This window comes from Varroa destructor, unplaced genomic scaffold, assembly GCF_002443255.2.
Source record: "Varroa destructor unplaced genomic scaffold, Vdes_3.0 BEIS01000005.1, whole genome shotgun sequence".
In the NCBI taxonomy this organism is placed as follows: Eukaryota; Metazoa; Arthropoda; class Arachnida; order Mesostigmata; family Varroidae; genus Varroa; species Varroa destructor.
The window spans coordinates 30,465,319-30,480,198 of NW_019211458.1; the positions used below are offsets into that span (position 1 = coordinate 30,465,319).

A 14,880-nucleotide genomic window follows, 5' to 3' on the forward strand; every position below is an offset into this window, starting at 1 on the left:
ATATATACATGTAATTCATGACTTAACAAACATCTTTTGCTATGTTTTAGATTATACACAGTAGAAGGTAGGATTTTCGTGATGATGTTTAATATACGAAACGACCCTGATAGTTATGCTAATGGTGACGATAATCGTGATGGTAAACGAAACGAATGTGCAATCTCATATCTTAAGAGTTCATACGTGTCTTCTCTCTTAAGTCACCCTATTTTTGGCACTGTCATTCAACAAAGAAGCGAGACGATTGTGCAGACGACGGCTTCCTGAACCGTCTACGTTTGGCCTGTTTCGAGTACTTTCTAATCTTTATTTCATACCTCTAATCCTCGTTATCGGATTGACCATACATGTGCCAGAGGGTGAAATGGTAGTCAGAGAGCCAAAAACTCTTCCTTTATCTGTTCTCGTTTTTTGCTGTCGTACGATGCGACGCTCTATGCGACACACGAATATTATTAGAGTGATATGATGATCTAGACTGCAATTTGTTAACAAAATATGCTACTGAATAGCAAATTAACTTATCCTTTATTTTTATCATTCGAGTATCTAATTTACGTGAATGTCAACCTTAGTGATATCAGCATCAAACCAAAGTAAAAGTCACAAGCCAGAGTAATATAAAAACGATAATAAACACTTTAATTGTATACAATAAACACACTATGTTCATGTATGTATATATACATAGTATGCAAGTGTATGTAAAATGATGAAATAAAAGTCGTATAAAAACTATGGACCATATGTTTTAAGTGAAGTGCATAAATATTATAGATTTTCGAAGCAGCGCTTCGTCCTATTTTAAATCAAAGCAGCGTACGCTCAATAAATTGACAAATAGAACCGAAGTGACAGAATCCATTTTCGCTACCTAACTAACCAAAGTTGTCTTCTTTCAGAAGCAGTTTCTTTCTACAGCTGTGTTCTAGTAAAACGATGTCAACGTAGAAGGATCCTGTATCGCATGGACAATTAGATTGAATCTGTGGTTTCACTTGGATCGCTGGCTTGGGTCCCCCAGCTCCACATATATCCGATACATTTTGATTATATTCCGTCTCCAGTTATTTGCTAATAAATGCTTGCCATTTTTTCATCCGCTGTATTCTATTCGGTTCGCCGCTTTTTTCATTTCTCATTATTTTTTTCATTTAGCAATTGTCATTTTGTGTATTCCCTCTCCTATATATATACTGTATATAAAATTTTTCTTATTTTTATTTTTGGTTTATTACCGGGTCTATTTTAGATTTTGTTAATGCGTTATTCATGTATGTGTTAAGTTACTGTGTATTTTATTTTTGTCTCGTTTGTTCAACTTGCGACTTCCGTGTTCAATTCCAGTGTCCTCGTCCTCGTCGAATCTTGGTTTTTTCCGCCTTGGTGACGAGAGTCCGCCTGAACGGTCGCGAAAATCATCCAATCGAAAATATGAACTTTCACCACATTTCCGCGTTGTCGACGAAGAGTCAGTCGATTCGATTCTCCCGTCGTTTGAGGACGCCGACCACTACTCGTACGACCCTGTTAATAGGATGCACTCGTGCAAATACTGTCCGTACACGAGTCCCCAACGAGGACATATGACTTGCCACGTACGGACACATACTGGGGAAAAGCCCTTTAAGTGTACCCTTTGCGGCAAATCCTTTTCGCAGAAAAGCATTCTCACACGCCATTTGAAGCTCACTCACAAGATGCCTGTGAGCGCCGATACGCCGGCGCTTCTTTGGTATAATTAAATAGCTTCGATGAGATGCGTCCGTCCTTTTCTCACTGTACCTTCCGTAGGGAGAACTAGCCAGACCTACACGGCCAAAAAAAGGTTTAGCAATTTGCAACTACACATACTGTGATGTCGTCATAGCAACAGCCACGGGCCTATAGACCGACTATTACTATTATTGTTGTTATTACTATTATTATTATTATTGATTTCCTATCCTGGTAAATTTTCTGATCTTGAATAGAACAACGGTGACAAAGGGACGCCTTGTTTTTTATGCTCGTTTTCATATTGTCACTACGATTTTCATTGGTACATAAGGAAGGAAGGAAGTCTTTTAATTCGCAAAGCGTAAATGTATAAATTTGAAAATTTTCTTCATACTGCTTCTTTTGCTTTTTAGATATTTGTTGGTGCAAAAGGGCCTTTGAACATTCGTGGACAGGGTTTTCGGATAGGGCGGGGGTTATGATTTTTTAATATGTTTGCACGCTGAACATCTACCGAAATGAGATGTCATCAACGAATTGCAACGGAAGGATTTCGACAATACACGAACAAGACAAAATTCGTGAAAGGTGGCTCGTAGCGTACATTATTAACTGTATGATTACAAATATTCATTTATTAACAGGAACAATAGACTACACTGTATTTACAACGCGCCGAGCTAACGCTGGCCAATATCTGCAATGGTACGAGTAGGTAAATTAAGACAACGATTAAGATAAGCTTATCTTACCAAAAGTGAAAATAACGTTATTGATAGTGTTATTATGGCGGGTTCGATAGAACTGAATGTATGAAATCGATTAGCCGACTGCTGGCCTAGGTTGTGTTGTAATAGGTGTCACAGGTTCGGTCCAAGCAGTGGAGGACCGCGACACCTTACTTACGCAAAAATGATATAGCAATATTCTTTAGGTAATCTAGAAAATGATTGATCACTTAACCAATGACGACGCAATGGTGAACGAGATAAGGTAGAGTGACTTATCAATGAGCAATCAACGATGGTGAATCAGGGTGCGGGTGCGAGAGCTATTTTCGCGGCTTTGCTAAGAGTACTATTTTGCAATACACAAGATATTTGCTTTGATCGTATTGGCGCGAAGCAAAACAACGAATAATTTGACTAGCAGAAGAAATCGAGAGAAACATGTAGGATATGGACGGGAAGCACCAGTCAGATGGGTTTAATTATCTACCTGTACCAGATGAAATTATGCGACAACGAGAATTCAGACAGGAAAATGTCCTCTGGTACGGGCGTAGTAACACGAGAGACAAATTACCTAGACTGCAGTACAAGGAATAAATGAAGAGACATACCCAGACGATGGGTTACGATGCGGAGGAGACGAGACGCAATCCAGATAAACGACTTGGTGAACATATGTACATATAAATATTATACATACATATATATATATATATATGTACATATATATATATATGTATATATATATATATATATATATATTGACAAAGTTGAATACACAACAATGTTACTAAAGATGGAGATGGTCTCAAACAAACTTGTGTGCATTAATATCTCTTTGAGTATAGTATTATGACTGCAGTGCTATTGATTGTATTATTTTACGCTGACCAATGACTATTATTAATTATAGATAGGCGGTTTGTCGTCAGTGAATGTTTGTGAAAGTCGTTGCTTTCAAGGAAGGGCTCACTCGGTAAAGAAGGGAGAACGAATCACGACGGCTTTCGCGTAGAGTGTCTCTTTCTTTTTCGAGTGTATTCGTTGTTATCGGGTGGATGGATCAGCAGAGGTCGTAAGTGCATGTCGGTGTGGAGTTAATGGTTGTCGAGGAAAGGAATAGTAGGAACTTGCCAGGACAATGCTTATCTAAGGTTATATTCATGGTGTGTATGTTTATCCTTTCTGCTTTTTAAAGTCTTTTAGGGGTTGTATGCGTTCGTTATTTCTTCTATATCTAGTATTTTTTGCATTCCGTTCATTGGGAGTTGCTCTAAGTTTTGATATGGGTCGGAACTTGTTGGCGAGATGGAAGAGGAACGCGGCAAAGGTTTGCGAATCGATGCTTGATTATGTATCGCGCCTAGTAATAGGCTAGACATGTCGACGCACGCTATTCTACAAATTGGCTAACAGATTTACCGTTAGCTACTAGCTTCTGCTAAACTTCGAACCAGTCTGACAGTCAGTCTATATGGGACGCGAGTAAGTGACAACGGAGGACGTGACTTGAAGGGGATAACCGTAGAGTAGATTCAATGCGGCTTCTTGTTCGATGACGTTATAGAGCATCATACTGATGAGCGCACTTCGTATTTAAGAGATTTTATCTATTTTCGTTTCAGAAGGTCGTCATAAACAAAATTACCGCAACTACTATTTTTGATTCTTCCGAACGTTACGGCGCAAGCAGTCCAATTTTCGGGGGGCGCGACTCAGCAGAGTACTTCATCGGGAAGTCACTTGTCTGCCTTTATGACACTATTGCTATGACAGATTTCTTGAGTGAAGCCCTTCCGTTGGTGATTTATGAAACTATTAAAAAATGACAACAACTAGAAAGTATTAATTTAAATAGTATTACCATTATAGCTCTTGTGCAATAATAGCGAAGGCGAAATGATATTGTATTATCACGACGATATATTAATCACTGAATGGTATATAATGAAAGTGTTGCAATAATAACGTAGAGCAACGGCTAGGTGAATCATGTCACTGAGTGAAATATTCAATTCATGTTGATTCTACATGCTGCTTACAAGAACGTTCTTGTAGTGATGGTGCATTGGGTTAGAACGATTTGACAACAGCTGTCGTGGTGGTGGTGGTGGGACGATATTAAAAAATGAATGAATCGAAAAATTTCTTATAAAAAAAAAAAAAGAAAAACACTACAGTATGCCAGAAAGGTTTGGCAGCCGAAAACGGTGTACCGAGCTAGTAATGTCTAAACGAACGGTTGACAAATACGAATCGAAAACTATAGTCGATCATACGCCATCAGATCAGCCGGTCGCTTACAACATGTTGATTCTATGACGATTCCTCTTTGCTGATCGCAGCATAGCTGCGCGTGGCGGAGGCTTTGGACGACAGGATCGCAAGGGGCGAGCCCACCACGTCAAGGGGGCACATCTGCGTGCCCGGGGGCAAATAGTCTTTCATCGCTCGAGTCCTGTACCAATGAAGTCGAAGTGCAGTCCCATATGTAGTGTTGGCATGGTCGGTGAACCATGCGTGGCTACGTGTAGCAGGACATGTTCGATGGAAAAGATTGCTTTTAAAAAAAGTTAACTGACGTTAAACAGAGTGAGAGAAAGAGGGCTGCGTAGGGGTGTTTGCTGAAGTTCGAGTTTGCCTTTGCTGAAGTCGATCGTACACGTAGGCGTCCCTACCGCTTTGGTGCCTATGAATCGCGGACGGGGACTGTTCGTTCGCTAAACGAGCCCGGTCGATTTCCGATTGTCTGTAGCTCGCTATTTCCTATTGTACGAAAGATGAGACTCACAGCGAGTGTTTGGGAAACTGCTTGATCTTAGATAGACGGTAATTAGAACGGAACACCTTGAGCCGGCTGTCTCCAAGTGTATGTTATTCATGGAAATTAGATAGAGGAAGTGGAATAAGTAAAGTAATGCTGTTACTAGATACCATTACGAACTGAAAGGAAGAATCGTCATAATGGCGTATGGACTATTTTGCTGAATCAAAAAAATCTTCCCATATTATAGATAATAGATTTGTAAGATTAGATCCATATATAAATATTGGCATATGATAGAACTGATATTATCGACAAACCGATGGTAGTGTTTTCACTTGAGTATTAGATATATGAGCTGTGACATTGTAAATCACAGTGGATTATGGAACTTGCTTATTTCTGTACGTACTATGACGAAAAAAATGACACACAGCCACGCACGCCCACACTCACACACACACACACACGACACACACACACACACACACACGACAGACACACACACACACGCATATATGAAAGCGAGACAAAAAGTATGTCGCCCATTTACGTAGCGAGATATAGCTGACACCGCCATCTATGTCGGGGATGGGCCAGGATTTTTTGTAATGATTTTCTCATATGATGATCGTTGTTATTCTTACGATTCTTAATTTTAATGATGCTACCATTACTCGCGATCAAACTCGTGCAGATTCGCCTGACTCAATCTAGAAACACAGATATGAACTGATAGAACGATGTGCTCTACAATACGAAGGGTATGAATGACAGCAGACAAAAAGGAAAATTTCTGTGCATCCCAATTATCTAGGCTAGCGATTACAAAATACTATTATTATTATTACAGATAATATACTGACACTATTCAAATAAAACAAGTATTTTACACAAATATAGTATTGTCATATTTTTAATCCTTTGCTTGGTAATGATTTATGGTCTTAAATCATCGTCATGAAAGAATCGCTAATAGATCCGAGGCCGTCGTTGGTCTTCAGGAAGTTGTACGTCAATAAATATCGACAAACAAGAAACCGTTCCTGAGTATTTGTTATTGAAGCTTATCTGTGTTCGTGTGCCACATAAAAATGGCTTGCGTGTAATTATTATTCTGAACCCATCAAAAAAATTCTGTTTAAAAATGTTTTAATGATGAAACTAGTTATTTTAAGGATCACAGAGTGTTCGCAGTTTGGAAACGTGTCGCCGACTGAAACTGAGCAGGATATGATAAATCCCCCCGTTTATATTTATGAACAGCGCAATTAATAGCGTATTTGAGCTTAATTTCATTAAAAATCATCCTTTTATTTCTGGCCGTTGTTTATTGTTTCCTACCACTAAGAACAACAGCTAGTCAGCTAGCTAGATTTGCTCGTTGTCAGACTCCTTCGGGATTACGGAGGTGAAGACCATAGGTGAAAATCTTCGGTAGTGTGTGGGACCGTATAGATCCTTTTGCTTCAGGCCGTCTTGTGTCGAGATTGTGGCTAGACCGCTAAAGCTTGATGCTTCACAATCGCCTATTAACCTGTCGGCTCGATTCTTTAACCTTTAACTTTGACCGAGTTTCTAAGTTTAGAATTGGTGATCATACTTCACGTCGATCATTGTTGGTCGGTCGAATAGACTGCTTGCTGCTGTTACAGCATAGATTATCAGTATATAACACTGTCCGGTGACGATCATTTTCCATAGACATTGTAGAAACCCCTGCGATAATATTTATGATATGCGTCAAACGAACTCGAACTAATTGTTGTGTGACCGTTACAGATTCGGCAGTCTCGGTCACCGGGAACGACGGCGACAACTTAGCATGTTGATATTAGGGTATCCGTTCAGAAGATGTGCTCCAAGCGATTATTGAATAACATATTTGGTGATAGTATCAATCAAATGAATAGTACCTGTTCAACTAGACGCTGTGCTTCGAATTACGCCGATCGACGAATAAAATTTAAGACACCGTAAGCTTCGATGCTACCCAGCCTGTCGACCTTCAAATAGGAGTCAAGTCGAGCATCGATTTTAGAAACTTGTTTCCAACATTATATGTATCGCTAGATCTATAGATGTATACAAATCTGCCGAGATTTTCAAACGTATAAAAAGTAAATATACGTATAGAAGGGAAAGGACGGATATATACCGCTACTCTGTAAGATAATTCTATCTGTTATGGTCTTGACAAAGTTGTTCCGGGAGCGATTCTCTTACAGCTTCCTTGTACATGTCACACTGTTGCATGTAACTTCAAAGAATATATTGCTTCAGCTGTTATTTTTATCTAAAGTGTTTTCCGTGTACAGAATAAATAGCGCCGTAAATTGATGAGTCTTGCTAATTGTTCATAGAGATCAGCAGCTTCTCAATTAATGTTTACGTCCATCGTGTCTTTGCTCTCTACTACGCAGAGCGCTAAAAGCGGACCCAAGAATGGTTATTGCAGGAAGATCCAATAGAACTTAAGTGGGAACCCAAGTTTCACCCGTTTGCAGATAGATAGTTTCAATAAAAACAGAATACGCTCAGCTTTTCCGTATGCGTAAGTGGAGCGCGTATGAACGTCGTGTTTGGTGGCATGGACGGGAAAAATCCGCTAGTTTACGTCGCCGACTATGAATGCATGCATTGGGGGTAACGGTATGCATTAACGACTGCTATGGCGTATATCTGTGCGAAACGTTGACGCGCTCGTAACGATCTGAAAAAGGCTGAAACGACATAGTTCTGTGTATATGTCGCATTGATTCTGACTAACCTTTGTCTGCTCTCATTAAATATGGTACGCACTACAGTTGTTCAACACGAGCCAAAAAGCACCACCAGATAAAGAGCTTCTGCATTTGTTGACCGTCAGGATAGGGAACACCTTCGTGAACTATACCTAGTGCAAGCTACTTGTCTTTTATGTTTTCATTTATTAAATTGTACCTTGATACTTGAATCGGTCTTATCGGCACCAACGGTAAACGATATATCCTAACTATCAATCATAAACATTTGATGCTTCGTTTTTTTTTTTGCTTAATAAAAAAAAATCGAAAAAAGTTACTAAAATCGAAATTCTAATTTATATCGTCAGCTACTTTTTAGGACATGACGGCTCGAAGCGCTCCTACGCTGAGCCTTGATTTAATTGTTTGATCTCATTGTTGATTTATTTCTTCCAACAGTGGAAACGACCGCCGTGACATCGACATTTCTCGAATCTGTAGCATCTCTTGAATCTGTGGTCAGCAACGTTCCCCCGGAAGCCTCTTCGTGCAGCTGGTCGGCTTCGCCCGAAGAGGAACTATTCTATCGAGTTGGCGCCCAGTTTCGTTGTTTTCTCTGCATGTACGTGTCAAAGAAGCGGCTGCACATGACTGACCACGTACGCACCCATACTGGAGCTAAACCCTTTGGCTGTGTGATGTGTGGTAAGAATTTCCGCACGAAAAGCATGTTGACCTGGCACATCCGTAATGTTCACCGACTACACTGCCTAAAGTTGCAGCCCGAAACGCGAAGTTCGAGAAAATGAAGCCTCAAGTAAATGTCAACTGACACAAGCTGAGATGGTAGGAGAGTCCGATCAGCTTCCAGAGTGAGCGTCAGAAAGCAATAAGCCTACATTTTGAATTCGACCTGCTGCGACGTCGATTTCTTCAAGTAGCGCAATGACAGGCGCAAATCTTGTTGTACCTAGATAGGACCGTTTGTAAAATGCCCTTCATAGCCGTCCTCGTCTTCAACGCGAAGATCTGCCGAGGCTTCGGAGGTTAAACAAACATATTTGTGTTTTGAGACCAAGTAACAGTGGCTTATCAAACTGCTGGCATTAATCTGTAGCCGAAACTAATTCCCATATCGGTAAAACCAGATTATAAAAGAAAATACACTTGGAAAAGACTAAAATTAAAATCTTTTTTTTTTTTTTGAAAAGTTAAAAGGTTCGCCCGATGCGGACGTTCAGCAACAGTACATTTCACTTTATTAAAGGCAAAATATAATCTATCTCAGAAGATGGTTTCTATGTAGGGGCAATGCGTTTATTGGACCCGTTTTAGTCTCTAATTGGAAACAGCCGCAAGGAGAACTTCAACAATTACCGATGCCATACATCAAAAAGCTGGGCGTATTCTTGAGAATAGTCCAGCGACGAGCGGTATCCTTCTTACTAGAACACCTTTTGCCATGGTCTCTTATTGTTTTGGATTGTTTGTGTATAGAGTTGTACATGCATGCGTGCACTAATTGTTGTATTCCAGCCACAGGACAGCTGCAAACGAGTCCGGCAGACCGATTTTCGGCATGTCGTCGTTGTCGTACTCGAGCATCTATTGCCGATGTATAAAGTCCTCAGTATTGGGGTACTATTAGTAGCAAAGAACAGTGCAATGAAAATCATAGGTCAGACCCACAACACATCTTTCATTCGATACTACATACTAACCTATTGTAGCCATGCCTTAGAATCAAACCTGTGTGGCAACTGGGGTTCGCAAATAGAAAAACAAAAAAAAGCAAGCAATTTGTCGATTATATTGCATCTTTGTACAAACGTTTTTCGTTGTATACAATAGAATTACAACTATATGAAATTTACCGTATGCACTAATGTATACAGATAAGCATGTACGATATTAAATGAACATAATAAATCCGGCCCGTTACAGGGCGCATTGTAATATAGAAGAGAGCGAAATATATATCTATATTGGACCTGGTTGATTTTGAAAGTTTGGCGTATTCACTTTTGAGCTATTCCAATTTGAATTTACTTCCAATCAACACTCCATATGATAGATAAGCTTTTCTTATCAATCAACTAATAATAAACTATGCTTTCAGGCAGACGAATTTCGCAGATGGTGCACGGCAACCCATCGTTCATCGCGACGTACATAAATAAGATCATGCATTGGCACGAAGGTTTTCTAAGTTTCATACAAGTTTATTTTAAACATTCTATTGTGTGTATGGGTTCTCTAAGATGAAATACATTCAATTTTAGTTAAGCTTCGTTAAGTTACTACCGCTGCGTGTGTAGCTTAGGTATCACGCAGTCCGCCAAATGATTTGTCGTTACCCCGCCAATGAATTGCTAATCACTCATCTATCTTACTAATTTCTGCATTTTATCTAATTATAGCTTTATTTTCATTAACAATCATAATTCTATTCTAAATTCAGCTAGGGTGATTAGTATTCTTCTATATATATTATATGCTTCTCGCTTCTTTTTTGTGAACTACATTTGTTTGTGATCAAATATTTGTTATAAAATATAGTCAAAATTGAAGCTATTACAATTTTCAGACCCCTATTTATTCTACGCTGTCACCGGCAGCGGTCTACACCCAACGTTAAACGGTTTTATCGATTACGTGGCTGGCAATCGTTCTGAAGCCGAGGAACCGCTGTTCTTTCGAGGAGAGTCCGAATACCGTTGTGGTATACCCCCGTGCACTTACGGAAGTCGGAACCGACAACATATGGTTGACCACGTACGAATCCACACTGGAGCTCGACCATTTCCTTGTCCCCACTGTGGCTATTCATTTCGGCAAATGAGTAAACTTCAGAGACACGTCCGCACCGTACATAAGACTAGTCTGGTTCGCATCACTTGACCGCGCCGCGTCAATGTCTTATGAATCTACGAACAGTTCGCATAGGTGTTCAGGTGCAATAACCACAAAGCTACAGGCTACGGAATATGGCAAAATCAGTAATGCATTGTAGGCTATTATTCAGTGTTATTACATTACCCGTTTTCCTAATATGTAGCTAACCTAGGCCAAGCGGAACTTTAAATTAGCTAGCGAGCGAACGAGCGTATGAAAGATGCCAAAGTCCCACACATGTTAAAACAACCTGTGCCATTGATTTTGCTTGTCAGCTAAACACCAAAAATAAAGCTATTTGTATAAGTATTTGTCTACGTAACATGATTTGCTCTAGCCGGACAGATTTTACGGTCCCTTTCAGTGTTCTGAAACGTACGCATCTCCGGCTCTTATCTAATGAGCTCTGTATAAGGAGCTGTTTAAAAAGCGAACAATTTAAAAATGTCTGAAACTACTGGTGAGGCTAGAGCTTCACCATTTTCAGGGTCAGAGATTGGGTGTCCCGGTTCGGTGAAACAGGTCTTTGACTAGCCAAAGTATATATATATATATATATGAAATCAATACGATACCCATTTTTGGACTGAAAAAGAAACTGGTTAATTTCTATTCAAGGAAATGAAATGTTTAGAATGTTTGCAATGATACGCAGGCTAGCAAGGATGTATACGTAACCTTGGAACAAATAAAATCGGCAAAAAGTAAAGAACCTTTATTTTAAAAGAACGTTCTCGTGTCCTTTTACAGTGCAATACCCATTTCATCACAGTTTAACATGAAAGTGTTACGTTGCCAAATTAAACACAAGATATATGGCAACTATCGCTTTATCTGTGCGTTCTTTTAGAGCAAGGTTTCTTAACTTTTATTTTTTTAACAGTAGGTTTTTACAGTAGATCTAATGTAGTGCGAACATTGCAGAATAACTATAGCTATAAGCTTCCACAAAGATTTCAAACTTTCGTATCTAGTCGAGATATCAAGGGCAATCCTGTAAATATCGGTAGCGTCATCTATGAAAAATTATGCGCCATTGTATGTTTTGATATGTAGAATGGTTGCATCTATCTGCTCGCAGTGGCGATATCCTGAAGCTGCAGGAAAACGGATTTGCTCAACGTCATCCAAAATACAGGAGTAGCCAGTTACCGTTTTACATATTACATATAGCCATACGAAGCCAAGATTGATTTGCTTTCGGAGAGCCGCTCGGGGGCCTTCACGTTACTTGTGTTACAGCATCTGGTATTACCCGCCGGGCCTCATTCTGGTATAATTAAACACTTGCCTTGAAACTATTATACACAGTTTAAAATTTTTCTGTTTCAAAAAACCTATGGTCATGCGTCGTACTGACTTGAGGCGACTGAAAAATAGTCGCGGAGTTCAAAGGCTTACATATCCTGTAAATGTGTATTCGAGTTAATTCCTATGATACATTATATTACTATCTATCTGCACAGTACAGGAAGGATTTATAAAATCAAAATATTTAATTGTTTACATATAATAACCACTAAAACATGTCTTTATTGCTAACCCAATAGTTTTAGCTAACGCGTTTTGACAAGAAAATAGCCTTGTAATTAGTGTATACCCAATGTAGTTAAGTTTTGCTAAACCAAATAAAATCTCTTTTTTTTTTTCGTATAAAAACATTGCTGTTTCTTTACAACATGGTCATGTCATTATCATTACAGCACTATGCCCTTTATTAATGAAAACAAAGACGATATACATTAAATTTATTTGTATTTGATCTATGATGCAAACTAAATTCGTATCTTATCAAAAGCATCGTTCGTGTGACAAGCTCGACTGATTTCAGCGAGTCCTCGCTTGCACATTTCGTTCACGGCCTCCAAGAGCAAAAAGCGATCTCCAGTACCTAAATATTTAACCCGTGCTGATATAGTACTTTTGGCAAACATTTGCAGAATCAGATAGATCCGGTTTACTTATCGACTTAACTTTGTCATGAACTATCTACTGAAGATTTGATCCGCGTAGTATTACCTTTCATCACCGGCCCTCACTTATTGGCTATGGCGATGCGCGTTTATTTCCTAGATTCGAATCTCTCGGCTTAATCGTCATTTCAGATGACGCTGTGGAGAATTTAATGAGAGGCAGTATTACGCCATTCAGGATTCTTTCACAATAAACAGGGGGGACCACCTAGAGCAAGGGATTAGCTGGTAGCCAAGAGTTCCAAGGACACCGATGCGATGCCTGCTTTCTTCGTACGTGACGTCACGTCAGATAAGCGCTATGGTGATGAACTTCATTTGAGTGGGAGATCAAATTGCGCGACAATGCCAAACATTGGCAAATACCGATAACATGTATCCGCAAAGAAACGTTTTCGTCTTGGAAAGCACGGGGACTTCTGGTGGTAAATTAAATTGCCATCATATTTCTTCTTATAGAGAATGAATTAAAGCTTGCTTCCTATTGTCTTCACTAATTCAGGCCAGTTCCTCGATGTAGGTGAGCCTATAGCACGGCACATCTGTGTTCACACTGGAAAACGGCCTTTTGCCTGCAGCTTCTGCGGGCGGCGATTCGCAGAGAAATGACCCGTGACTCGCGTCACACGGGTGAAAAACCATTTAGATGCATACTGTGCCGCTATCGATCAGCTACCCACTCCAGCCTGCATCGGCATGGGAAGGTACACCATCCTGGAGCGGCGAGTTTTCCCCCAAATCGGACCATTCGATTAATGCTGGACGACAAGGGATGCCTGTTGACACCGGCAGGCAGGTTAACAGTGATACAACCGAAAGAGAACTGTTTCATGGTTTTCATTCATTTCAAAGGGAGGGAACTTCCATCTATAGAATGTGAGATATAAGCAAGGGAAGTATCTGCTGTTGAATGGCCTGAACGTGTTTAAAATATAAGGTTTTTTTTTGAGGTAAAAATAAGAGTAGTCAGCCATTGTTCAAGTACATGATAGTGCTCTAGGCTGCACAGTATCGCTATAATACTATGTAAAATCTAAATTTATGCTACAAGTATCGAACTAGTAAGAGCATTTCATGCTAATTATGGCGGAACTTACGTATGAAGAAATCATCCCGTCTATACGTTATTATAAGCACCACCACGGCAGACCTACCCGTGCACTACATACATAACAATCGCACACAGGTGTTCCAATGTGTTATTTAGGAAATAGCTGAACTGTACCCGTTAAGAGAGAACAAACGATATATAGAAATATACACAGTTTGGGGTAAAGTTTCTTGATAATTCTAGAGCCTCTGCTTTACATCTCTTAAAGTAGTAGCAGATGCTACTACTACTATTATTATTATTGAAATAAAATTGAATTTGGCTGCGCAACATACTTGTAATAGGGTTATGCTACAAGCATGTTGTAGCGTATTGCAGTGGTATTTGTCGGGGAAGAGTTAACCAGCGTTCAGCTCTGTTATCTAACTAACCTACGACTTTTTATTGAAGCGTGTTATTCCCTTATTAGTCAGTAAAATCGTTCGAACAATCATGTAGTTATTATGTTCGAAATATATACAAATGCTATGGTATTATAATATGGAATTGTAAAAATTTTCAAAACGGTATCGGATTGTCTCTATTGCACAGCTAAATACGCTTGTAATTAGCGTATTACTTGTTCTTTTAACAGGTATACAATAAAAAACCTGTTTACATTAAATGCAAGATTTAATAGGGGACCATTTTCTTAACTTAGTACGCAGCCTATAAGACAGGTATTTGTTAAAAAGCCGTAAATTCTGTGGGTAGAGCATTCTAGCGTGGCATCACTGAACAGTGACTAATTCTGACCTGCTTCGTTAGAGTCAACAGTGTTTTACGCCTGAACTATATGACTAGCTTCCCTTTTCCTCTGTGAGATTTTGGCCACGGTGTCTTCTTCGCCTGAGTGTGCAAGATGTCGATTTGGGGATACGTAAATGCTGTTAGTATCGTAAACGGCAAATTTGCATAAACGTTGAAGCTATCTTGCCAAAGCATTTGATTTTTATCTGTACATACAACGAACGGATAG

The 14,880-nt window shown here is 39.5% G+C and overlaps 1 protein-coding gene across 1 annotated transcript; it reads left to right on the forward strand.

Moving 5' to 3' along the window:
* The first annotated feature begins 15 nt into the window (after positions 1 to 15).
* Positions 16 to 9,950, forward strand: LOC147755541 (vascular endothelial zinc finger 1-like). Its single transcript, XM_086990505.1, has 2 exons — positions 16 to 1,745; positions 8,369 to 9,950. Exons 1-2 carry the CDS (start codon positions 1,542 to 1,544, stop codon positions 8,750 to 8,752), a joined length of 588 nt encoding a protein of 195 aa, XP_086846631.1. The 5' UTR covers positions 16 to 1,541; the 3' UTR covers positions 8,753 to 9,950.
* The last annotated feature ends 4,930 nt before the right edge of the window (positions 9,951 to 14,880 follow it).